This window comes from Arachis ipaensis, chromosome B6, assembly GCF_059453495.1.
Source record: "Arachis ipaensis isolate K30076 ecotype BB chromosome B6, ASM5945349v1, whole genome shotgun sequence".
In the NCBI taxonomy this organism is placed as follows: Eukaryota; Viridiplantae; Streptophyta; class Magnoliopsida; order Fabales; family Fabaceae; genus Arachis; species Arachis ipaensis.
Window position 1 is genome coordinate 146,416,169 of NC_142441.1, and position 27,350 is coordinate 146,443,518.

General features: G+C 28.8%; 3 protein-coding genes across 3 annotated transcripts; 2 read left to right on the forward strand and 1 right to left on the reverse strand.

Annotated features, from left to right (window-relative positions):
* The first annotated feature begins 8,762 nt into the window (after positions 1-8,762).
* On the forward strand, positions 8,763-14,684 carry LOC107648508 ((-)-germacrene D synthase-like). The gene is made up of 7 exons (XM_088489518.1): positions 8,763-8,927; positions 9,324-9,600; positions 10,117-10,504; positions 10,843-11,058; positions 11,973-12,114; positions 13,269-13,514; positions 14,210-14,684. Exons 1-7 carry the CDS (start codon positions 8,793-8,795, stop codon positions 14,525-14,527), a joined length of 1,722 nt encoding a protein of 573 aa, XP_088345644.1. The 5' UTR covers positions 8,763-8,792; the 3' UTR covers positions 14,528-14,684.
* A 1,318-nt stretch (positions 14,685-16,002) lies between these two features.
* LOC107647644 (ACT-like superfamily protein) lies at positions 16,003-20,878 on the forward strand. Its single transcript, XM_088489319.1, has 8 exons — positions 16,003-16,117; positions 17,176-17,247; positions 17,359-17,410; positions 19,049-19,163; positions 19,268-19,335; positions 19,410-20,114; positions 20,201-20,305; positions 20,382-20,878. Exons 2-8 carry the CDS (start codon positions 17,177-17,179, stop codon positions 20,766-20,768), a joined length of 1,503 nt encoding a protein of 500 aa, XP_088345445.1. The 5' UTR covers positions 16,003-16,117; position 17,176; the 3' UTR covers positions 20,769-20,878.
* Positions 20,879-21,010: 132 nt separating this feature from the next.
* LOC107648509 (Exostosin family protein) lies at positions 21,011-26,789 on the reverse strand. Its single transcript, XM_016352345.3, has 4 exons — positions 26,350-26,789; positions 26,014-26,222; positions 22,176-22,533; positions 21,011-21,932 (listed from the first exon to the last, which is right to left on the reverse strand). Exons 1-4 carry the CDS (start codon positions 26,596-26,598, stop codon positions 21,255-21,257), a joined length of 1,494 nt encoding a protein of 497 aa, XP_016207831.1. The 5' UTR covers positions 26,599-26,789; the 3' UTR covers positions 21,011-21,254.
* Positions 26,790-27,350: the final 561 nt, after the last annotated feature.

Sequence of the window (27,350 nt, forward strand, 5' to 3'; positions counted from 1 at the left end):
ACACATCGTTGATGGTCTTTGGGGTTTAGTCTAAACTCTAAAGTCTCCACTCGGTTGGAAATAAAAAACAAAACATGTCTTGTACTTTTGCATATGAAGTGGTTTTGTTTGGAAATAAAAAATAGAATAATGGTCATATACAAAATAAAATTTAAATTTTTTATATTTATTTAAACAGACAAATAACCTAAACAATCGACCAGTTTAAATTAGTTGAAATTAGGTATTTTTGTTTGTTTTGGTCGGGACAACTCTCAATCCTACGTACACAACACACCCACATACTCCTCACATATTTTATCACATTTTTTCTCAATTACATTCTCTAGGGTTTGAACCCTAGACCTTGAGGTGGGGAGGAGGGAGAAATGCCATTAAAGCCAAGACTCATTGGCGGTATTCTTGTTGATGATGAGTTTTGTGGGAAGGAACTGGGCCCTTTATATGGGCTTAATATGAGTGTGGACTTTTCCCAGTTGACCAAAAAAAAGATAAACAAAAAGGCTTATCACCAAGAGTATTGTTGAATGTCTTGCAACAATACACATATAACAATTATCAAATATTTTCTTATATATTATATATTGTCTAATATCAAAAAAAAAATCATATATTGTAGCCTATTTCTTAATATGAAATGAGAAACAAATATTAAAAAGAAAAAAAAAACTACAAATTAACTGCATATGAAAGATACACGATGCTTCAAGCATCAGACGATTGCAGCTTCAAGCCTTCAACAATACAAATCGACCATATATGATGTTCTAAGTTCACCAATTTTATTACAAAACTAAGATGCATGTATCTAGAAAAGTTTAGGATATTTAAAATTGCATACGAAGAAAAATATATACGTAGGTGATTTACAAATTATACAAAAGTTCAAAAAGATATAATACATATATTTAGGTTGAAATGCATATTTAGAGTAATTTCAAATGATTAAAATTAGAGAGGGTTTTTTAATACTAAAGATTTAAAGTTTAAACACTTAAAATGCAAATAGAATAACATTAAGAAAAATACAATTATCTCTACAAAATATGAAGTGCAAAAGCCGGGTTAAGTATGGTTTTGGTCCCAAAAGTTTTCAGCCAGAATCAAAATCGTCCCTCGTCTAATTTTCGATTTAGAATAATCCTTAACGTTTTTTTTTCGTATTAAAATCGTCCTTTTTATTTTATTTGGACAAAAATACCCTCACTACTACCAACACAATTACATGCTCCACCACCACCACCACCAACACCAACACAACCGCCACAACCTCCACCAACAGCACCACCAACACCACCACCACCACTAACACCACCACCAACGCCGCCGCCGTCCCCCTCCCCCCTTTCCCCTCCCCCCACCCCCACTCCCACCCCGCGTCCCCTCCCCCTCCCCGTTCCCTTCCCCCCACCCCCACGTCCCCTCCCCCTCCCCGTTCCCTTCCCCTCACCCCCACCCCCACGTCCCCTCCCCCTCCCCGTCTTCCCTTCCCCCCACCTCCACCTCCACCTCCACACAGAGAAGCAGAAACAAAAAATCAACAAATTCAAACACAAATTTAACACAAGCAGAAATAGAAAGCAACAAATCAACAAATCTGTTAGAATATAATTAGGATCAATTAGAATTATTTAGTATATTTGAATAGTGTATTATTGAGTTGTCTTTGAAGGTACAATATATAAGGGGTATTTATAGGTGCTAAATGAATCAGAGCAATAAAGGCATAGAATCTTACAATTAATATACAGATATACTAGACGATACTAATTGATCTAAATTGATTCTAATGATTCTCTAACATCCCCCCTCAAACTCAAGTGGGAGCTAAGGATACCAACTTGAGTTTCGATAACAAAGTCCGGAAACGAGTCGGATGATGAGCTTTCGTGAAGATAGCAGCAGTCTGATCTAGTGTTCCAACAACAATGAGACGAACAGCATCAATAAGGATACGTTGCCGAACAAAGTGACAATCAATCTCAATGTGTTTGGTGCATTCATGAAACATGCCATTATGGGCGATCTGAATAGCACTACGGTTATCACAAAAAACATCAGTAGGGGACGACTGAGGAGCACCCAAATCTTCGAGAAGCCAACGAACCGAGATAACTTCAGCAGTGGTGTCAGCGAGGGCACGGTACTCAACTTCTGTGCTTGAGCGAGCAGTGAACGTTTGCTTATTAGCACGCCAAGAGATGAGAGCGTCGCCAAGAAACAAACAGTAACCAGTAGTAGAACGACGATCAGTGGGATCACCAGCCCAATCAGCATCGGAGTAAGCCTGAAGAGACAAAGAGGAATGGGCAGAAAAATAAAGGCCATGAAATAGAGTGCCTTTGATGTAGCGAAGAATGCGAAGAACTGCCGCATAGTGAGTAGTACGAGGAGCTGACAAGAACTGGCTAAGTACATGAACCGGATAGGCGATGTCTGGTCGGGTGACAGTCAAGTAGACGAGACCGCTAACTAACTGTCGATAGAGAGTCAGATTATCCAAAACAGTGCCATCCATAGGGGTAAATCGAACATTAGGCTCAAGAGGAGTAGACTCAGTGCGACTATCGGTAATCCCAGCGCGAGCAAGAAGATTTGAAGCATACTTAGCCTGAGAGAGATAGATGCCATCATCGGTGGAGATGACCTCGAGACCAAGAAAATAACTAAGAGAACCAAGATCTTTCATCTCAAAGGTACGATGAAGTGAGGCCTTGAGATCAGAGATACCATCAACATCATCCCCAGTAATGATCATGTCATCAACATACAAGAGTAGAAGAACAACTCCACGTTCGCTTTTACGAATAAAGAGGGCATTCTCATAAGGGCTAGAAGTAAAACCAAGACTGCATATGGTAGTGCTGAACTTGTCAAACCATTCACGAGGAGCTTGCTTAAGTCCATAAAGTGCCTTGCGAAGGAGACAAACCTTATTAGAAGGACAAGGATATCCCGGAGGTGCTTTCATATAGACTTTCTTTTTCAAATCCCCATTAAGAAATGCATTCTTCACATCCATCTGACTGAGAGACTATTTTTTAACCGCGGCAATGGCAAGAAGAGCTCTAACAGACGTAAGACGAGCGACAGGGGCAAAAGTCTCTTCATAATCAATACCATACTCTTGCGTACAACCTTGAGCAACCAAGCGGGCCTTATAACGGTCAATAGAGTCATCGGAGCGAGTCTTGATCTTGTATACCCATCTACTGCCCACAACATGGTATCAAGAGTTTAGGTCTTTTTTTTTTCAATGAATATTAGTTCCTAGCCCCATTGTTTTTTTTTTCTTTCCGGCAGTGTTCTTTGGCCTCTTTTTTCGTTCCCTTTTCGACGCTTTGATTCGTCACCCCATAACCATCTTGTTCTTCTTGTCGCCGTGAATCCAACGCAACCAGAACCGCCGCCATCCGCCGCCAGACGCGCCGCTGAAAGACGCTGCCACGACCACGTTGATCTTCCTTCCAGATTCCACCCGTGCCTCTTTACTCTCATTTTTCGATCTGTTTTTGATGCTTTGGTTCGTCACCTCCGGCATCATTGTGTTCTACTCTTCGTCGGCTTTCCAACGCCGCCGAGATCGCCGCCGTCAGCCACCGGACGCGCCGTCACGCGCCGCCGGAATCCTGCTGCCCGCCTCCATTGTTTCTCCTTCAGAAGGTTCAGCAGCCGTTGGATCTGGGCTCCAATCGGACGATCCACACGCTGCCACATGTCGCGTTGCGAGCCCCCTCGCCCTCCAGCCTTTCAGCAGCCGTTGATCTCGGTGCAGATCCAACGCTCCTGGTTCTGCCACGTGTCGCAACGAAGCTCTCCTTGGCCAACCCGCGCACGCCCGGCTTGACCCGCTGGTTGACCCGACCTCCACTTCAGTGCCAGCCTGTCTTCTCCATCCTCTCGCGGGCTGCCACGTGTCATCGTTCTGCTGACGTCACTGCTGACGTGGCGCTGACGTGGCAGTCAAGTGGGACCCTCCCTAAGGTTTTTTGGTGAGCTCTTTCCGATTCTGCACTCCGATTTCTCATTTTCTGCTCCAAAATTGCCGTTTTCTCTCCTCTCTTTGATCTTTGTGACTACTATCATGGAAAAGCCAGGTGTTTTTGCTGCCACCGACAAAAAGGGTAAATTCTGTCGAAACTGTAACCGTTCTGGGCACCTCTTCCCCGACTGTCCTTCTGTTGAATGTCGCACATACCACCAAAAAGGTCATATTAGCTACCATTGTTCACAGCTGTTTTGCCGTTACTGCAAGCTCTCGGGCCATTTAATTACTGCTTATCCTACTCGCCCATCACGCCCTAAAGGTGAGGGGTATTTACAGAATTATAAACAAAAATTTAAAGATTAGTCATTTTTGTCGAACAAAATATATCTTACATGGGTATAACTTTAGTTTTAATTTTTCATAGTCAGTTTTGTCAGTGTTCGAATCTTTCATGATCAGAAATGACTATTTACTCAAGTTTTATTTATTCACAAATAAGTGTATGTTAATTTAAAAAGATTATACACCATTAATTATTTTTTCTCAAATATACTCATATTCAATAACATGATTGGAAAATGCCAAAGAGAGCTATATTAGTAGAATAATTGGAAGAGATAGTAAATGAAAAAATTTAATTAATAATGATAATCTGATAAAATGCTTTTGTTTGATAATGGAAGGAATAGTTAAATTTTATTTTCACTATAATAATTATTTTGTAAATCATCATATATATAGTTTTATCATATTTTTAAATTAATTTTTAATATTATTGAATTATAATAATAATAATAATAATAATAATAATAATATCTAATTATGAATATTTATCTAATAATATTTTTTAATTTGGTAAATCAAAGACTATTCTATCACAAATTTAAAATTTTAATATTTGTTTAAATAGACGAATGAATTGATCATTCGACTAACTCAATTATAACTTTAAATTAGAAAAACTTCATTAAAAGTTAGTGAAATTATAAAAATTAATTAATAGGATAGTTAAATCTAGAAAAAATTTCACTCTTCTCTCATACGAGATGCTAAAATGACACTCCCCTCCTCTCTATTTTATAAATGTACATTTTCCTCCTTTCTAAATTTTAAAAACTTCATCTTTAATCTATTTTAAATTTTTTGTGTTAACTAATGTTAACTTTATCCATTTTTTAAGAAAAAATAAATTATTTTTTGAAAAAATACCCATTAACAAAAATTTTATTTTTTATCATTAAATTTTATTTACCAAAATATCCTTTAATAAATTATTATTTTATTGATTAAATTGTATTTTTACCAAAATATTTTAAAAAAAAATTTAATAATTAAATTATTTTTTTCTAAGATACCTACTCTTCAATAATTTTTTAATTATTAAATTGTGATTTTACTAAAACTTTTGTTAACAATTATTTTTATATTTATTATTAATTTTTTTATATCAATATATATTATTTTAACATTAAATAAAAAAAATCTTACTACTGTTAATATGTATAACAACTAATATATATTGATAATCTTACTAAAATTTTTTATTTAATGTTAAAATAATATATATAGATATCAAAAAATTAATAGTAAAATATAAAAAAATTGTTAACAAAAATTTTGGTAAAATTATAATTTAATAATTAAAAAATTATTGAGGGGTATTTTAGAAAAAATAATATAATTATTAAATTTTTTAAAATAAAATTTAATCAATAAAAAATTAATTTATTAAAGGATATTTTGGTAAGTAAAATTTAATGATAAAAAATAAAATTTTTGTTAATGGATATTTTTTTTAAAAATAATTTTTTTTCTTAAAAAATAGATAAAGTTAACATTAGTTAACACAAAAAGTTTAAAATGGATTAAAGGGGAGGTTTTTTAAGAGTTAGAAAGAAAGAGAATGTACATTTATAAAATAGAAAAAAAAAAAAATATCATTTTAACATATCGTAAAAGAGGAGAATAGAATTTTCTCTTAAATCTAACAATTATCTATAAAAGGATCTACTCATATTATTTTATGTTAAATATGAAGTATTTTTTTAGAATGTATGTGCTGCAATAATAAGATGGTCTTTAGCTGTTTCTGTTTCCATATCGTATTTCCATCGGCAAATTTCATAATTACTTCCCCGATAAGGTTCAATCAGTTTCAATCACATGCACAATAAATTGAGGGAAAGAAAAAAAAAGAAGAAAAGCCCTATATCTTATCTCATCACTGCCAAGTAATTTTCAGCACATGAAACACATTTTTTAGATTTAATTTCAGATATTCATCATATTATCCTCATTATATTGAATAATTAAGATAATGCACCGACGGTCAGTTTGATGACACCCGTTATTATATTTCTAACGCGTCTTCTCTCGACCAAAAGTTTTTATTAAATTTACTTAAACTTTTATATAAATATTTTTTTATTTTTTTATTTTTCTAAAAATAATAAGGATCAAATCCAAACATTTTTATTATAAAAAATTTGATATTATATTATATTTTTTTTAAATTTAAACTGATAAAAAATATATAAATTATTATATTTCTAATAATAATTAGATAACAAAAAATGAAAATTTTATCTCAAAAAATATTCATGTATATAGAGAGAGAATGAAACTTAATGCTTTTTCTTTTTATTTTTTATACATAATCGTTAACTATTTTTAGGTTTTAATTATGAATATAACCCATTTAAAATTCTTAATCTTCAAATAATAATATATATATATATATATATATAATGCTTTTTGTTATATTTTTTATATATAATCGTTAACTATTTTGAGCTTTTTATTATTAATAAAACTCTTTTTAATATTATATCTTGGATTAATACTCAAATTTATCTCTAAAAAATTATTTATTTTTTATATTAATCTTCAAAAAATTATATTAGTTATATATTTATATTAGTCTCTCAAGAATAGAAGGTGAATCAAATTGGTCCTTTTGCTAATCAAATGATAACGTGTCATTTTAAGTGTCATGTGACATAATAACATAATAGATTAATTAATATAATATATTATAATATAATTTGTTGACGTATTAATAGGTCAGATGTCATTTGATCATAACTTTATCTACAATTAAATTAATCTCTGAATATATACACAGATATGGGTTATTTTTATTTTTAAAATTTTAAAAATTAATTTTTTATAATATTAAATTTTTAATATTTTTTAATCTTATTAATTTTAGTTTTAACTTTTACATCTTAATAAACAAAATTTTTTACCTAAAATAGTAAACATAATCAAATTATTACAAAGTTAATTTTTTATTTATATTTTTAGATTGTATATTTTAAAATTTTAATTTTTTGTAGTGAATTTTTTTTATTTAAATAATTTTATCAACCTGCTATTAATTATATACTAATTATTTTTGAATTTTTAAAAATTTAATATTTTAAATTTCACCCAAAATTTAGTATAATTATTATTAGTCGTCTATTTTTATCGTTCTATATTTGTTTTGGTTCAAAATTCTTTTTAACAAAAATTAACTTTTAAAAAGAAAAAAATCTCACAATCGAAAAAAAATACCAGAGAAATCGCACTAACTAAGTAATAATAATATTAAAAAAATACATAAAGATATTAAGGTTCAACAAGTAATCATATATATTAACTTTTCAATCATTAAGTTCTACACATAAATTAAAAAATAACAAAATTTAAAATTTAAAACAAAAATATAAAAAATTAAAATTTTAAAATAACTAATATATTTATTTATTGATATCAAAAAATTAAATCTGTTAATATATGATTAATAATAGTTTGATAAAAAAATTTCAATAAAAAGTTTTATTACAAAAAATATTAAAATTTGAAAATATAAAATTTAAAAATACAAAAATGTTTATAATAATTTAATTATTTTTATTATTTTATAGGAAGAGAATTTTGTTTGTTATGGTGTAAAAAATGAGATTAAAATTAGTAAGATTAAAAATTATTAAAAATGTAATATTATGAAAAAAATAAGAAAAATTTATATAAAGACTTATTTGATCGATTTTTAAAATTTTAAGGGACAAAAACAATCTATATATGTATTTTTTGGGATTAATTTTACTCTAAATAAAATATAGTGTATTGCATGACATGTCAACCAATCATTTTGTGATAAGTGATATTAATATGTTATATTATCATAATACGTGACACTTCTTCAGTGATAAAAATATTAATTTAACTTACATTCTATTTTTCAGGAATTAATGTGACTAATTTAATCTTTTAAAAAATAAATAATCTTTGCGGCAAATTTGAGTATTCACCCACTATATTTTTAACAATTTTTCTGGTTCTTTATTTGGACTAAAGGTGAACATGGATTGGATTGGATTGGATATGACCAAAATTTCGATTTAATCCGCACTAAAATCATCGAATTCAATATCCGCATTTTTAAGTTTGGATCCGATCGAATTTTGAATAATAAAAATAAATACAACATATATGATAATTATTAGTTGAAATAAAATATAAAAAAAATATTTATTTATTTATTTAGATCCGCGAATACCTACATAAAATTCGAAATTCGATTCTATTAGTGTGCAAATTAAATCGGATTCGATCCAATAATCTTATAGATCGGATCGATATCCACCATTTTTAAATTGAATTCGAATAAATATACCACAGATATACAGATTGAATCCGATCCACAAAGACCGCTAATTTGGACATTACGCCACTTAAGTCTTCTATATAAGATATTGTAACAAAGATTTCATAGCACCGCTCTTCACACACATAAACACATTTTCAAATTGTAATAATGTCACTTGGAGCTTCTGCTTCAGCTCTCAAAATCCACTATGAAGCACGTGACGATGATTTCAAGAGACCTTTTGTGAAATATAGTCCCAACATTTGGGGCAATATCTTCCTTCAATTTCATTCCGATCCCCTGGTATGCTCTTTGTCTAATTACATATATGCATTTTCTTTTCTTTTTTTTAAGGATTTAAATGCTCTAATTAAAAGGTGTTTGGTTTGAGAAAACATTTCTTTCTATTTTTAGTATTTTCAGTTTTTATGAAACAGGAAAAAAAAAGTGAAAATAATATAACTTTATATTTTGTTTTCATTTTTTATTTTTCTTCTTTGGTAAATCTTAAAATAGAAAGCTTTATTTTTTATTAAAAAAAAACCCACAAACCATATAAAGTATCACTAATTCAATAGATTTATTGGTTTTCGACGAACGACTCTGATTTTTACTCAAATAGACATGTTTAGTATGATTTTTTTTTTCCCCCTTAAATTGATTGATGAACATTGGATTCTCTGCCATCACTATTTGTAGGAAGTTTATGATAATGCGAGGCAACAAGATCAAGTATATAAGGAAAAAGTGAGGATGTACCTATCTTCAAGTAATAACATCCTAGAAAAATTAAGTATTATTGACTCAATCCAGCAATTGGATATTTCTTATCATTTTGAGGAAGAAATTGGTGAAGTATTAGAACAAATCTACAATGATCTTGCCAAAAATAGGTTTAACCTAAAAGAAGAAAACCTTCATTTTCATTCGTTACTTTTTCGTCTACTCAGACAAAAAGGATTTCACATTTTATCAGGTATGTAAATCTTTTATTTTAAAGTATATATATCAAAAATAAAATGTATAAATAAAAATGATCTTTGTTATTGGTCTAAACGATTTTTGACACGTCAGCAAATACTATTTAGATTGCGTTTATTTATAGGTACAAGACACTAAGATAGACAGAGATACAAAAACATAAAATTATGTTTGATTGCTAAAAGATGGATAAAGACATTGTATTCAAAAATACTGAATTAGTGTATTATTAAAATGGACAAAGACATTGTATTTTATTAGTGTATTTTTATAATTATATTCTTTATTATTATATTTTTCTTTTTAATTTTTTAATAAAAATAGAATAAATTGAACATTTATAATTTATTTTAATTTATTACCAAACAAAATATAATAACATTTATTTTTGTATCACTATTCTCTGTGTCTTGTTTTTATAATCAAACGCAGCCTCAAAGACAGAAAAAAATATTTACTCTTAAATATAATATATTCTCATGACGATATAGTTAATATGAGTGAACAACAGATATATTTAACAAATTCAAGAACAACAAAGGCAAGTTCAATAATGAAATGATTGGCCAAGATATTCAAGGAATGTGGAGTTTGTATGAAGCAGCACAATTAGGTATTCACGGAGAAGATATATTAGAAGAAGCAATTGATTTCACATATGCTAATCTTAAGTCCAGGATCATGATGAATAATCATCAATTGAGTCCAACTCTTGCTACACACATTAATCAATGCTTAAGGCAACCTCTTCACAGGGCAATTCCAAGAGTAAATTCAAGGTCTTACATATCTCTCTATGAAAAAGATCCTTCTCATAACAAAGATCTTTTAGCCTTTGCAAAATTAGATTTTAATATGCTACAGAAAATGCACCAAAACGAAGTTGGCAGTAACACCAAGTAAGTATACTACAACTCTAGCGCATTAAATATATATATATATGTTGGTAATTTTTTATCATTAGTTGCTAACAAAAATAACACACATGGTTATTAAGTATTAACAAAGTTTAGAGTATTTTCAAAAGCCAATAATTATGTAAAAAATATTCAATATATTTAATACGGAATAATTTTGCCAATATTAGTAATGTAATTTTGCCAATATATTTTATGTAAATATTTTTTGACAATTAATGAAAATAAAAAATATTGTATCAAAATAATTATTTTTAGTGACAGTAAAATTTAGTTATTTTTGTTGCAATGTGAATAATGTGTGCATTACACTAGCGCAGGTGGTGGAGAGAATTAGGGATTGCTAGAAAAGTTCCCTACACTAGAGATTGTGTGGTGGAGGCATACTTCTGGTCACTAATAATTCCTGAGCCCAAATATAGCATTCATAGAAGAATATTGGGCAAATTGATCACATGCATTGCTACTCTAGATGACACTTATGATAACTATGGCACAATTCAAGAACTTGAGCTCTTCACTCAGGCAATGCACAGGTTCATCATTTAGGTTATTAACTAGTATTTTTACTCGTAATGTTACTACGGGAATATAAATCTTTTGAAATTATGTTGATTTTATTCTGATATTATAAATTATAGTAAAAAAATTATAAAATCAAATTATTTTTACAAAAAGATCGTAAACTAAGAAGATCAATATCTCTATAGATAAAAAAGGTTTAATTACTCAGTTGGTCCTTATAGTTTTGCGAAATTTTCAATTAGATCTCTATATTATTTTTTTAATTGGGTTCCTGTACTAATTTATTTTTTCAATTAGGTTCCTCTTAACAGTAATTGACTTAATTTTATAGGGACCCAACTAAAAAAAAAAAATTTGGTGCAGGGACCTAAATAAAAGGAAAAAAAAGTGTAGAGACCCAATTTAAAAAAAATTGGTGCAAAGACTCAATTGAAAGGAAAAAAAGTACAGGAACCTAATTAAAAATTTCGTAAAGTTATAGAGATTAACAGAGTAATTAAATCTAAAATAAATAAATAATAAATTTTTTAGTTACTATTTTCATACGAAAGAATTCAATTTTTTAATTTTTAATAATAATTAATTTTAATATTTATTATCTAAAACTTGAAAGAATTTAATGCGTATACTTTTATATTTTAATTAAGTATTAAATTTATTGTACAAATAAAAATACTTAATTTTATGTTTGTTATTTAAAAATAATATTTATATATATATAATTAAATTTTAATTAATATAAAAAAAATAATATATAACATATTTTAGTTATAAAACTAGTAATATATAATAGATAATAATTGATGCCATTAAAAAATAACTTCAAATGTTTGTCTATCTTTACATTATTAATTATCGCAATTATCCTATTCCAACATCATGATGAATTATTCTATTATGTGATTCTTTTTCATTATTATTTTAGATGGGATATGGGTCATATCGAATCTCTTCCAGAGTGCATGAAAGTGGCATTTAGTGTGGCTGTAAAACTATGTGATGAGATAGAGTTGGAGACTGCAAAGAATGGAAACTCCACCTTGGTGCTTCAATATGTCAAACAAGCTGTAGCCTTCTAATCCATCCATAATATATATACAAATTTAGTTTATCTATATGCATATATATAACTATATAGGTAAAATATATTTTGTATTTTTAATATTTTATTTTATTTTTTTATAATTAATTAAAATAAATTTTATTTTTATTTTTATTTTATATTTTCTAATAGTAAATAATTATTCAAATAAACTTTAAAAATAACCACTCAAATTGGTTTATAACAAATTTTAAATAGAATATTTTGATTCTTAAATAATTGTTTAGAATTATCACTTCTTTTCAATAAATCTTTTAATATACTTGTTAAATAATTAAATATAAAAAAATATGCCAGTAAGACAAGTTAATTTATCCTTGTTACAAAGGAAATAATCTGTCTCTAAAATAATAAAATGTATTAATGTTTTTAAACTAATTTAAGTAGTATACACTTTTAGGTACCATAATAATCATCTTATTAAATAGATAAATACCAACAAATAAAGACAATAATAGTTAAATTCCTTCTTCAGGAAGATGACGACGATGATGTTAGATGCCATATATAGTTATATACATTAAATAAATGAGAAACCATCTAAATTTTATCAACAACAAATAGAAAATAAGAAATAAAGTATTTTGATTTTCTTTATAGCATCTACTTTTAGTTATTTTATCTGGTAGAAAATAATTCTTTCTTTTTTAACATTTTATTTGATGATAAAAAATTATTTAGTTTAAAAATAGGTAATATTAGTTTTTTTCTATTAATAGTCACATTAAATAAATTAAAGGAGTAGATAGAATAGGTAAAAGAGTAATTAGTATATATAAAAATAACATAATTGATAAGGATTTTTTTGTCCACCCACTTAAATTTATTTAAAATCAAGATGTATATGTTTCAAATTATTTTGTTAGTCTATGCGCATATTGATTGTTAAAAATATTATTCATGCACTAGAATCACGTACATCATATATATATTTATGTAAAAATATATGTAGTTTAATTTATTTTTAATATATATTTTATATTTTAACGTATATTTTATACTGATAATTAATTTTAGTGATTATTGATTTTAGTATACACTTAACATAGTTGATCGATTATAAATTTATAACTAAAAAATCTTTTAAAAAATTGATTATTCCACATTTTCTACTTGTAGTTTTTCAATTTTGTACAAGGTTATTTAGTTGAAGCAAAATGGTGTGATGAGAAGTATGTTCCAACATATGAGGAGTACAAGATTAATGGAATTGCAACTTCAACATGCCCACTTCAAATGACAATATTAATTGGTTTGGGAGAATTTGCAACAAAAGATATGTTTGATTGGATTTTGAATAATCCAAAAGTCATGAAAGCTGTATCACTTATTGCCAGACTCATGGATGACCTAGGCACACATAAGGTATAAATTAAAGTGTCTTTTTTTATAAATTCCTTTTTGGTTTTTTTTATAAGGTCGATTTTATCCTTTTCTAAGATAATTTCATTTTAGAAAAAACTAATTAATTTATAAATTTATCGAATGGCCAAGTTGATCATCCTCATAGAGAATAACTCAATATTTCTAATGACACTTGTAATTAAAATATTTTAATCCCTTTATAATTTTTAATATATGCATTGTTTATGTTAGCTAGTAAATTGAAGTGGTATATAGAACTAGGCATATTTTTATCAATTTTTATTTTAAGTAATTTTATGTATTAATTTTACTTGTGATAAATTATTATTATGATAAATTAAATTAGAATTAACTTATTATTGAGTTATTAATTGATATTTGGCTATGGATTAATAAAAATGTTGTATAAGTATATTAATTTACCGGTCTTGACACTTTAGACATAATATAAGCTACAAAGTTTAGGATTTGTTTGATTATTTGTGTTTTAATTTTTTTAATTTTCATAATTTTATAAAAAAAAATTAAAAAATACCAAAAGAGGAGCCAACAATATTCTTTTCTTAAAATCAAACATGTCCTTATATATTTAGTTTTTGTACTCCTTTCTCTAAATATTTTGCATAAATTAAATATAATAATGTCTGTAATCACATAACTTATTATCTAATTAATGTGATTTTATTTATCTACAGGTTGAACAAGAAAGAGAACATGTTGCTTCTGCAGTGGAATGTTGCATGAAACAATATGATGTTTCAGAAGAAGATGCATATAAACTCATTCAAAATGAAATTAAGGGTTATTGGAAGGATATAAATGAAGCTTGCCTAAACAATTTAGATGACATTCCAAAGCACGTGCTTGATTTAATTCTTGGCTTGGCACGTGCGGTTGAGTTCACATACTCAAATTTAGACCATGCCATGGGAAACTTTGAGGATAAATTTTCAAACGGACAACTTTCCAAAGATTATGTTGTTGCACTACTTTTGGATCCTATTGTCTCTTAATCATTTTATCCAGAAATTCAAAGTGAAAGTTGTGTCATATTTTCCATGCTCGGTTACATTTTACTTCCTAATAATCATTGTATCATGAAACTCAGCTTATTATGTAATATCTTTGATGCTTAAATTTTAATCATTATTGTATCATTTTCTGGCTTGTGCTTCCCCCACTTCCCTTTCGGTGTAAAGAGAGGCTATTATCAAGAAAATAATTATTAGGTTAAATTAAGTATTCTGGTAATCTTAATAATTTTATTAAATTTATAATTAAATTTTATATTTTAGAAGTTTTTAATTAAATTTTTATATTAATTAGTATTAAATTTGTAATCACATTTTTATAGTTCTAAAAAGTGTAACTTAACAAAATATGGTAAGGCATATTTATTAGTAGTGCGAGATAAATAATTAAAAATATTTTTGTAATGTTTATTGTTAAAAAAGATTTAATACAAATTTTAAATTGGTATAAGAACCCAATATGTCGAGACATATTCGTTTTTAATGTTTGTTAGTTCAATTATGTTAGGTATATATCAAATTAAAATTAGTTTGCTAGAGATATAATCACTTATATTGTTTTTTTTTTTTTATCGATTTAAACTTTTGGAATGAGTGATTTCATGACATGGTATCAGAACTCTATGTCCAAAAAATCAAGAATTCGGTCCTTAGTGAATTTCAAAAATAAAAAAATAACATACGACAAATAAAAAAAAGAATAGAAGCCTATGCAAAAATCAAATTATTTCCCAAAAATAATTTATGATATCTATTTATTTCTCAAAAATTAAAAAAAGATATTTTTGCTTTTATTTTCTTTCTTAATTACAAAAACAGAAACAAATTATTCAAAAAATAGAATAAGTATTTTAAAAAAATTCATTTTTGCTCAAAAAGCTTAAACAAACAAACCCTATATTTCAGTTAATTTAGGTTATCAACTGATGTTGTCAACCATTTTAAACCAAGCAATAATTCGATCACAATCACACATGGAAAAAATGTTTGAAAAAAAAAAATCAAAACTTTTAGTCTTTTATAGGTGAACGTTAGCAATAAATAAGGATTGAGAAAGAGCATCATCCACATATCATATGCACCAAGAATAATTAGATTAGAAGGGCCAAAGATGGATCTTGCTTTCAAATCAGTCAAATATTTGGGGTTCACATTTGTTAATTAAGAACATCAACACATGGTGAGAAAATTGTGGTAACTTAATGTGGAATGCTACTTGATCAGAAGATATCAAATACAAAACGTGGTTTAGATAACTTAGTTTGACTTTTGAAAGTCTCCCTTTTCTTTTGTGTAGTTTTCTTTTTCTATGATCTATTTTCTTCCACATATTTTGTTCAATTTAAGTTAATTATAATTTATTTATTTTTTGCCCAATATATATATATATATGCAGAGAAGAAGCTTGTCATTTTGATTGTTGATAATATTTTTTGGTTTTTTTCTTTTTGAGAGGGAGAAATCACTTTCTTATTCTTCTCTCTCTTGTGGTCAATTATTTTTATTTTTGGGGGGCATTGCTGGGTTTTGGTTCTAAGCAAGGGCTTGCCAAGCCCCTTCTGCATTGTCCGTGTAAGCTTCTTTTTTCTTTGCATTTTATTTTATTCTTCTTAAAAATATCATTTTATTAAATTAAATAAAGTAATTTTAGATTATTACTTTTCTAGCATTGCTCTTTTAAATAAAAAAAAAACGTTTTTCTTTTGTTTTGGAAAATGTTATATATGATGAGGCATTGTGTAAAGTCGCCGTCACTCTTTCTTTTTATCAATACAGAATCTGCCATTATTGATACCATTCAATAAAGATATTACATTAACATTTAGTGGTAAGGAAAATTTAATGGAAAACGTTTTATTTCCACGTTCAAGTTACTCAATAATGTTTTTTCTCTACTGAAATTGGAAATTAGAAATGCTATTGTACATTTATTTTCTAGATACTAGTAGCTAGTATGTCATAATTAGAAGTGATTTAGTGGTAAGAAATTTTTGTAGTACACATATAAGATTCTAAATTCAGTTAAATTTCTTGCCACTAATAAATACCGACAATAAAAAAAAAAATGATGGATAATAAAAAAATAGCTAAAATTTATCTTATTTAATATTTATTAATTATTACTAAAATTAATAAATGTTAAATAAAGTAAATTTAAATTTAAAAGTCACCAAAAAAAAAAAGTAAATTTAAATTGTTTTAATTTTTCTCTGTCTTTATAATATTATTAGAAAAAAATACTTAGTCTTATAGATAAGGTACCACTTTCTTTTCAAAATTGATATAAGAATTGTGCTTTTTTAACCACCAAACTCAAATAATTGTTTCCAATGAATTATAACTCAAATGATATAGTCTCTCCATACTCACCTAAAAAGTCGCGGGTTCGAGGTTTTATGTTACAAGCTTGTGGTTAGTAGTTACTTAGCTTAGCTTGCATTATTTTCACGTGCTATGAATGGTTTTCATGTTATCTACAATTCAGGCTGTTATCTCTCTCGTGGTCCATTGAAATCTTCTATTTATAGGAATTTGATTTCAATAAAGAGAATAAATTAATTAATTAATAAATAAACAAACATGCTATTAAGTATTAAACAGTAAACACTGCTCTTTATGGGATTTTGCAGCATGAATAAAGTTTGTTGGCCTTACTTTGATCCTGAGTTTGATAGTCTCACTGAAAGAATATATGGCCCACCGTAAGTAATTCTTCAAAATTTTCAAGAGCTCTTCAAATTATAATTCAATTCTTAATTTATTTGATGTTAACTGAGATAGCACTCTTAATTAATTTGTATTTTTTTTCACAGTTGCCGAGTCAGCATTGACAATGAAAGCATGGATGGATGCACAGTAGTGAAGGTTTTTTTTTTTTACAACAATTAATGGAAAAAAAGTTTTATAATTAATTATGAATGGTGATCATAACACTCTTATTTTTGCCATGGTAATGAATTATAATAATCTGTGTAACTATAATTGCGACTAAAATATTTTCAGTGGTTGGTGGTTACCACTATACAGGGACGGATCCAGAAATGATATTATGGGGTCAATAATACATAGAATATTAAAAATTATGTAAAAAAATTATATAATATAAGATGTATTATAAAAATATACGGATAGAAAATATATTTTAAAATAAAAAAATATGTGTATACTTTTTACTAACGAAGTGGTCGATTCTTCGTATCATAAAATTCACCGATAATAGAATTTGTGTCAAAATTTTCAACAATTTTCTTTTCAATATAATTAAAAGACAATTAGCAAAAAATTCATCTTTTATTTTGTTTCTAAGTTATTTTTCACAATATTCATAGTTGAAAAAGATCTCTTAATTATAGCAGTTGAAACAAAGAGAATTAATACCAAATGAATAAAAAAAAATGGCCACAAGAAAAAAAAAAGAATTCACTTTATGAGATTTAAAAATTTTATTTAATTAAAAAATATTAGTAATAATATATTTTTCAGATTTTTTGAATATTGTTACTTATTTTTTAGATATTAAAAATTATTAATATTTAAATTAAACTAAACTTTTATTTATATTAGATAAAATACTAAATATTTTTTAAAAAAAATTTAAATTATATATAATAACTTATTACTATTAAAAAAAGTTGGGGTCGAGGCCGGTACTCCCCCCTTATGTCCGTCCCTGCCACTATATATACATTGTTGTTGAGTAATATTGAGAGTAACATGTTTCACAATTTGTTAATTTTCAAATGGTCTTTTACTATAATATTTTTTTGAACATTTAAAAAATATTGACTAAGAATAAAAAAGAATTACCTTTAATCTATAGCGAGACAATATTTTGGGAGGGTTTTGTAAATGTCACATTACATTTGGTCAAAGCAATGCTTTTAAAAATGAAAAAGTATAGGTAGACAATGAAAATATTAAATAATATGAATAAATGGATATATCGAATATTCAATTCACTAAGTATGCGGATGGTTATCCTAATATTAAGATTTATGTGGGTAATTTGAATGTGTAGTGTGTTTTTACTTTATTGAGCCAATTTTAAAGCCATTTCACATTGTTCACAACAGTCATTCTCTACCTAGCAAAATCTTTTAAAAATAACTCTTCAAAAACGTTGTTGTCTATTCTAAAACAAAAACAATACTTTTAATCAAACTTTAATACAATATTTATTAAGCCTTCTCTTTTTTACTAATTTTATAATTAGTGGAAAATATTGCCTATTCTATTAGTATAACAACCCTAAACAGCATTGCATGTTGCACTGAATTATGCCTGTCACCACAAGAACAAATTATTATTTCTAATGATGAAAAATAGTTCATTATTGAGTAATTTTGTCGAAAGTTTTGGATACTTTTGTTGAATTAAGCAAAAATTTAATATTTATATAATTTATAGTTACAATTGCCAATAATAAAATTTCTTTATGGTTAGAAACACTAAATGATAGAGCATAATGTAAAATATGATAAATATGTGACCATTTAATTTCAGGTAGATAGTGTTAACAAACAAGGTCTTCTTTTAGAAGTGGTGCAAGTTTTGACGGACATGAACCTTCAAATCTACAAAAGCTTTATTTCATCTGATGCTGGCTGGTTCATGGATGGTACGCATTGAAACTTGTAAAAAAATTTATTTACATGCATGTTTAAAATGATAAATTTTATTTATAGAATTTCCTCTAATTTTGTTCCTCCTAAAAAATTTCAGTGTTTCATGTTAGAGATGAACATGGCAACAAACTAACCGACCAGAAAGTCATCAACTATATCCAGCGGGTACTGCAATTTCCCAACAACATTAAGAGGGATTTAATTGTTATATTTTCTCAAAATTATTTATATGAATGCAGGCAATAGGAAGATCAAGAGGGTTTTCATCTCAATTATCCTCACAAAGCAACAGCATCATCTATAATCCGTACATGACCACAACAAATTCCTACTCCTACGACAACAATAATGTCTTCCCATATGATGACCACCCAAATGAGCAGCATACCGCCATCGAATTGACCGGAGCCGACCGCCCCGGCCTGCTCTCGGAGATCTCGGCTGCCCTAACTGACCTCCATTGCAACGTAGTTGAGGCTCATGCATGGAGCCACAATGCCAGGCTGGCATGTGTGGCCTACATTTCAGATCAATCCACGGACACGGCCATCGATGACCCTAGTCGTCTGGCAACAATCCAGGGTCATCTCACCACGGTGCTTAGGGCAACTACAGACTCTAATGACAAGGGTCTGGATAGTAGCCCTAACCACCCTGATGTGAAGACCTCGGAGTTTCTTGGTGGCGAAGGCACCATGACGACCGTGGAGAGGAGGTTGCACCAGATGATGCTTAGTGTTAGGGACTTTGAGAGTCCTTCAACAAAAGAGAGAAGGAAGAGAATGGTGAAGATTGAAAGCTGTGATGAAAAGGGTTATTCAATTGTGAGCATAGATTGTAAGGACCGTCCAAGACTCATGTTTGATACCGTTTGCACCTTAACGGATATGCAGTACGTCATTTTCCATGCTTCCATTAGCTCCCATGAAGCCTATGCATTTCAGGTATTTATATATGAATATTCTCCTCAGTGATCTTAATGATGAATTAATTAACTAGTTTAATTATTTTGGAATTTGTTTATATATAGGAGTATTTCATCAGGCATATAGACGGATATGCTTTGAACACAGCAAGCGAGAAGGAAAGAGTAATTAACTGTTTAGAAGCAGCCATAGAACGCCGGGTTTGTGAGGTAATTAATTAAACTCCACCAATTACTCATAATTAATTAGGTACTTAAGTAATAAACAATGATTATTGAAATGCAGGGAGTTAGGCTAGAATTGTGTGCAGACAACAGAATAGGGTTGCTTTCTGACATAACAAGAGTTCTGAGGGAGAATGGTGTTGTTGTGGTGAGAGCCGATGTAGAAACTCATGGAGACAAAGCTGTGAATGCATTCTATGTGAGAGACATATCAGGGAAAGAGGTTGACATTGATTACTTCAGCAAGTCTCTGAAGAGAGAAATGGGTCCAATATTCACCCTCCATGTCAAGAATGAGACTCCTATCACCATGAGAAGAACAAGCTCAAACTCATCATCATCAAGTTCAAGCTCATCAGGCTCTGATGATGAATGGTCTAGTCTCTCTTTTGGAGGCAAATTAAGGTACCGTATAGGACAACTTTCTCATCGCTTGATTCATGTATGAGACAAGTATGTAGTAGAAGCTAAGTTCTATCTAGTTCAGTTCAACTCATCATCATGTAATGTATGATAGTGAACCAAACTATACTAGACTTGCGTGGAAATGCTAGTGAAATAAGGGGGAGACAAAAGGAAAGGGAATTACAATATTTCTTTCAATTGTTTGTATATATACTACATGGCCCCTGTTTCCAAATCCACTGGATTTCCTATTGAGAGATAAAAATGAAGATGGAGACCATAGGAAAATGAATGGTACAAGTTCACCCACTACTTATGTAAGAAGTAATAGTATGCCAATCATGCTTACAATTCAAAACCGTAGAAAATTTTCTGAATTAATCTGTTTTTTGTTAACACCTATTCCTATTTCAAGGCCTGGAAAATAACATACAGCTATGCCTATGCTTATATGATATATGGTATATAAAAATTGGAGAAAATAACAGACTGCTAAATAAAGCCTATGGCTATAAGATATAAAGTCTACTTAATTAAGTTCTATATTCAATCTCCTTAGCCATATAGAGTGCAAGATCATGTGAAAGGCATCATATCTCTTAGCTGGTTGATTAAGTGTGAAATGTCTCCTCACTGCCCTTACTCCTTCCTTAAGCTTCCAATACCTCTCCTCTGGAATTGCACTAAGAACATCTTTCAACCTTGGAATATCCGAAACATCCATCTGAACTGAAAATGCCTCCCATCGAAGCACATCACTGAAGGGCAAAACATAACCCTCTGATATGATCACAGGAACACACTCTGCATAAATTGACTCAACTATTCTTGGGCTAGCAACTTCATGCCCACTTGGGCAAAGGCAGAACTTTGAGTTGAGCAAGAAGGAGTAGTAGTCTAAGCCCTTAGGGAGGTACTCATACACACGAATAAGATCATCATTGTTGTTGTTCAGGTTTTTCCAGTGGTGGAGGAGTATAGGCCTAATTGGGCCGTGTTCTCCCCCAGCAAAGAAAGCAAGGTAGTTTCTTGGGGTGTTGTCTTTTGGAGGTGAGAGGAGTTTTGGGGAAACTTCACCTCCATAGAGGTGAATTTCTGGTAAGGATACATCTTTTCTTGGTTTGAAGCCCTCTGAAGTGTTGGCATTGCATAAGACTCGGATTGAGTTGTGGTAGAGAGAAGGATTTCCCTTTGATGCATGAGGAGCCTGCACAAAATCACAACATAAGAACCTAGTTGTAAGATTAAAACTACTCAACTTGGAAAAAATGGAACAAAAGAAATTAGCAGTTTAGTTTAGTATTGTCATGTTATTTCTCTTTTTTATGTCATTTTTGAAAAGATAAAGAAAATTATATGAAATTCATTCTGCAAAACAATCTATACTAGATAGATATGTTGAAAAAAGAGTGCAAGAAATTAAAGAGGGATAGTATTGATTGTAACAAACCCAATCATGACAAGCAAGCATGAAGTGGTCAGCACCAAGAGTTCTATTCCAAAAGGGGTACTTTGTAGAGACCACTCTGACATAATCAGAGACAAACTGCTTTAAAGGAGTGAGATTGTAAGACAATGGAGTGTAGAGGTACTTCACCATCCAAGTCACACTGAATGGGAAGAAGTAAACATGAGCCAAATTGGGGTCATGTGTCCTAAACTTCCCTCCACGTACACCATGCTCTAGCTCTTGGATGAACCTTCCTTCAATTGAGTATATGTCCTTGCACGGGCCATCATGAGTTATTGGAAGTTCACCATCTTGGTATACGTATATCTTGAACATTTTCTCCATCTCCAAGTAGCTCCTGTAATAAGTTAGATATAAGAATTAATTTTTATTTACACTTGGTCTATATTTTTTTTTTACACAAATATGAATTTGTTTATATTGATATAACAAAAGTGTTTGGCTTAACCGAACTTATGTTAAAAAAAACATTAGTATATATATTGTACTTTCAACTATCAGTGTGTGTGATGATATATAACGAATTAAAATACTAGTGTGTTTTCTTTTGCAAAAGAGATTTAAAATAATGCGTTGAATTTTGGTCTTTAGTGTTAGTATTTTTTTTTATTTATAATTATCTGGGTATAGTATATAACAAGCAACTAGAATATCTATGATTATGTTAAATATCAATGATAACATGAACTGAGATATACTGAAATGATGAAACACGCTTGGTCCCAATGTGACTACGATTAATAGTAATTCAGATGTTAGTGCTTTCCAGTTTCCACTGTTGCAAAAGGTTTCCTTACTTTGCCATGGACGCTTGGCTTAAACGTTAATTTTAATAATAAATAAAGTATGCACTACTAGTAGTACTTGATTTCTTCATAATGATAATGTTGATACAAAACGTAGGAGAAATACTACAAAGAGAACAAAGTAAATAATGCTAGTTATTTAATAATTAATATCCACATTTTTTATAAAACTAAGGTACACGACAGAAAAATGAATGAGCAAAAAAAAAAAATGATAGTGCTACACATTCAAATTTTTTTTATAAACCGAGTAATGTTATCTATAATTAATTTTTGTTAATGTTAAATCAACTTGATTAAATTTATTAACAAAAACACTTGAATGTATAACATTATTCTTAATAACCAACTATAAATAAACCCTCTGGATGCAACAGAAAACCAAAATCATCCATAGTTTCTTAATATATGATGATAAATAATCTTATTCTTCAAAATTTTATTTTATGTAAAAGGAATTATAAACACAAATGAGCTATTACCAAAAACACCATAAATTTTTAACTAAAATATAATCCAAAAATTTCATCTTAAATCATACCTTAAATAAAAAAATACTCATATAATAATATTTTTACATAAAAATAACATTGTAAATTGTTAGATAACCCAATTAAATATATTCTATCAAACATATCAATTTAACTAATAATTTATAATGTCATCTTTATATAAAAATGTCATAAGAGTATCCACCTAAATTAAATATCATCATCATCATTCAATGTACTTGATGCTTTGCTCCCAAAGGGTACATCAAATATCATCCGTTAAAGTTATTGATTAATTACCAAAATTAATGAATAGAGATCAGTTGAGCTATCATTTAGGAAAAGTTTATGGCATGTGTTTATTAGTTTGCGACGAGGACGGCTGATAAGGCTCCAACTTAACAAATGCTGATATTGTGCAAGGTTTAGGGTTCTACGTGTTCAGTTTAAATAGAGTTCACAAAAAAACAAAAACAAAACAAAGATAATATGCATTATATAATTTTTGTTTTTTCGTGATAAGTTATGTATGGATTAATAGTTTAATACGAACTTCACTATATTATTTATTCATAACTAACAAAAGTAATTTCACCTAATTAGATTAAAAAACAGTTTACATAACTAATATTTTTTTCGCTAATATATAATCAACAGCTTTTTTTCGCTTTTTCTCTTTTGTTAACTATCAAAGCATACATCGATCTTAACTATAACTACATGATTTTCTTGTTTTCTTATATGTTAATTACATGTTAATTATTAATACTCTTACATTAATAATTCGATAAGATCCGGCTTAGTATAATAAAACTTTTACTTTTTAAAAATAGTTTATACAAAACTAAATTTTTAAAATATGACTTTTTAAAAATTGTAAAATTTATATTTGATAAATCAAATTAAAAATAACTTTCAATAATTACAAGTAATAATAATTATATTTAATAAAATAATTTTTAAAATTTAAAAATATTATAATAAATATAAATATAAGAGTTAAATTTAGAATTAATTAATGTACAAAATTATATTAGATTTATTAATTTTAATAAGTACAAATTAATTTAAAAAAAATTTCATTTAGATACTTTTAAAAATATTTTTATTAACTTTTAAAAACTACAAATACAGACATATAGACATATGAATTTTTTTAATTTATCAAACACAAAATAAAATTAAAAAATACAAACACACCTCTTAAAAAAAAATTTATAAAACCAAAACTACATGGGTAAGAAGCTAAGCACTTTATGACCGCTTTCAGCAAAAGAAAAGAATCATTAAAACAAATAATGGGGGTTTACCAGCTACCACACAAGTCCACCACTATGGAATTCTCTCAATAGTAATAATGAGAAAGCTACGTACATATGAAATATAGAAAACTAAAGGGGCTTTCCGCAGAAGAGGTATCATAATCATAAGAATGAGTATGGACTATGGAGTTCTGAATAGAATCAATGAATGCTATAGTCTAGCAGCTTGACATTATTCCATTTCGTATATCCGAAGAAAAGATTATTTCGATTTTAAGGAGGCGAATATCTCGCGTACGGTGACTTATACGCAAAGCAGTGAATAAATTTGATAGATGGATGCTTCTTTTATAATAATGACATTTTTTTTTTTACTTATAGATATATCTATCCATTTATTATTTTTGGTGTTTAAAGTGTTTTAAAAATTATAGGATAATGACAAGATTGTGATAACCCGCATTTTTTATGTGTATAGATCCGTGTCTTTAAAATTAAATATATTATATTATTACTTTTTTTTTTATAGCATTAACTGTTAAATACAAGCATATAGACTAGTAAAAAGAAAAAAAAAAAAAAGAGTACTAAAATATAGTGAATTTATTCTTTAGAAAAAATGTATGAATTTAAAGAAACTAAAATTAAAGTTAGGCTTCTAAACAAAATTATTTCTCTTTTGTCAGAACCTAAGAATTCATTACCAGTAACAGTGTAACTGATTCCATCCAACTGTTACTTCTATTTATTTATTTATTTCATTTTATTTTTTTTTTATTTACGGAACAGCTTACAATTTTATTTTAATTAAAATTACTTAAATTAAGAATAACCATATGGAAAGAAAGAAAAAAGTATCAAACTAGAAAAGTTTCACTAATATGCTAAAATGATTATCAATTATCATTACATATACCGTTTTAAAATATTTAAATAATTTTTCAAGCTTTGTTTAATATAAAAATGTATGTTATAAATCATCTCACAAAAGTATACTAGTAGAGATGGCTAATTATCAGAAAATTTTGCATGCATGGTGTATTGCTTATTATTCAATTTCGTTGTACATTAAACTATTAATCCCTTGTCCTTTTGTGTTATTACTTACAGTATTAAGGTCTATTTACTGCAATTTTACATTTACAATATTTATTTTTAAATTCATTTTCTGAAATAACGCACATACAGTTATGAATAATAAGAATGCAGAACACATGCGATCAATCTAGTATTATTCAGGGAGAGAGAGAGTCATTACCGGTAAAATAGGCGGGAGTTACGATACACATCTCCGGCGGGAATGTAGTGGTCGCCGCCGTCGTCAAATCCGCCATCTCCGTTACCTACGGTGGTTGCAAAAGTGCCATTGCTTCTCTCAATATCTTCGTCCGATGCTGCCGCCGCCGCCGCCTTTCGTATCGAAGCTCTAGCTCCCGCCAGCTCTTCTTCAACTTTTCTCACTCTCCTCTGTTCCATTAATCCAACACAAAAGTTAACGATTCAACTAAAACGACGAAAATTTCAGAGTTAATGCCAGTAAACGACGTCGCGTATAGAATTAAATTGAGAGAGGGAGAGAGAGATTGGAGCTCACCGTGGCAGTTCGTTCTGCGGTATTTTTCCAATGAATAACGCCGGTGGCTCCGACGGCGAAGTGCGGATGATTCTCGCCGAAAAATTTGGTTCGGAGGCGATCCGTTGGAATGGAAAATCCGGTGGTGGAGGCGGCGGAGAAGGTGGTGACGAATTGGAAGAAGTGACCTTGAAGAATGAGAAGAATGAGGAAGAAGAAGGCGAGAAGAGAGAGAGGTGCAGCGAAGAAAAAAGTGCATCGAATGTTCATTTTTGTTTACGTGCGTGGCAGGAAGAGTGCGGTTTGTTCTTGTGTTTGGGTGTTTACTGTTTCTTTTCCTTTTCTCTATAATTCTAATTGACGAAGAAAGATTGCGACGGAGAACGGCTAAGAAAGTGAAGCGTTGCAGAATGCAGCTAGGGACGGAGGTCCTATTCGTTTAGCTTCATGTTGCACATGCCCCCTTTATATATCCACCACCTACACTTATATAAAGAAACAATTACTATGCTAAATATCTCACTTAGATGAAGACGTCAAAAACGTCTTTTTTTTTTTTTTTTTTTTTAATATTTTTTAAAAATTAAAAGTTAACACATATAATTAATTAAATTGTATTATTTTTATTCAAATTAAATTGGATAACTCAGTTTAGCAAAAAAATTAATAAATTAAAATTTTAAATTGGTATAAATTAATATTTTTTATAAAAAATTATTACAATATCTTTATTATAAAATACAACTAAAATATCCCTATCATATATATATATATATTAATTTTAAAAACTTTAAATTCTAACTAACCCTATAATAATAGAGAAGAAAATTGTTAGAATTTAGAATTCTCAAAATTAATATATATAATAAGAGTATTTTAGTCATTTTATATAATAGGGGTATTGTAGTCATTTTTTATAAAAAATAATATTAATTTAGACGGATTCAAAATTTGATTCACTATTTTTCGGTCAAATTAATTTGTCTGACCTAATTTTGACAAAAATAACATAATTTAAGTGA

What these genes read in the sequence shown, in the direction of transcription:
- LOC107648509 (XM_016352345.3), bottom strand. Translation starts at nt 26,598, where the DNA reads ATGAACATTCGATGCACTTTTTTCTTCGCTGCACCTCTCTCTCTTCTC. An exon ending in AACTCCCGCCTATTTTACCG is followed by an intron (nt 22,534 to 26,013) that starts GTAATGACTCTC and finishes AACTTATTACAG; the next exon opens with GAGCTACTTGGAGATGGAGA. An exon ending in TGCTTGCTTGTCATGATTGG is followed by an intron (nt 21,933 to 22,175) that starts GTTTGTTACAAT and finishes GATTTTGTGCAG; the next exon opens with GCTCCTCATGCATCAAAGGG.
- LOC107647644 (XM_088489319.1), top strand. Translation starts at nt 17,177, where the DNA reads ATGAATAAAGTTTGTTGGCCTTACTTTGATCCTGAGTTTGATAGTCTC. An exon ending in TGCTGGCTGGTTCATGGATG is followed by an intron (nt 19,164 to 19,267) that starts GTACGCATTGAA and finishes AAAAAATTTCAG; the next exon opens with TGTTTCATGTTAGAGATGAA. An exon ending in ATGAAGCCTATGCATTTCAG is followed by an intron (nt 20,115 to 20,200) that starts GTATTTATATAT and finishes GTTTATATATAG; the next exon opens with GAGTATTTCATCAGGCATAT.
- LOC107648508 (XM_088489518.1), top strand. Translation starts at nt 8,793, where the DNA reads ATGTCACTTGGAGCTTCTGCTTCAGCTCTCAAAATCCACTATGAAGCA. An exon ending in AATTTCATTCCGATCCCCTG is followed by an intron (nt 8,928 to 9,323) that starts GTATGCTCTTTG and finishes CACTATTTGTAG; the next exon opens with GAAGTTTATGATAATGCGAG. An exon ending in TTCACTCAGGCAATGCACAG is followed by an intron (nt 11,059 to 11,972) that starts GTTCATCATTTA and finishes TTATTATTTTAG; the next exon opens with ATGGGATATGGGTCATATCG.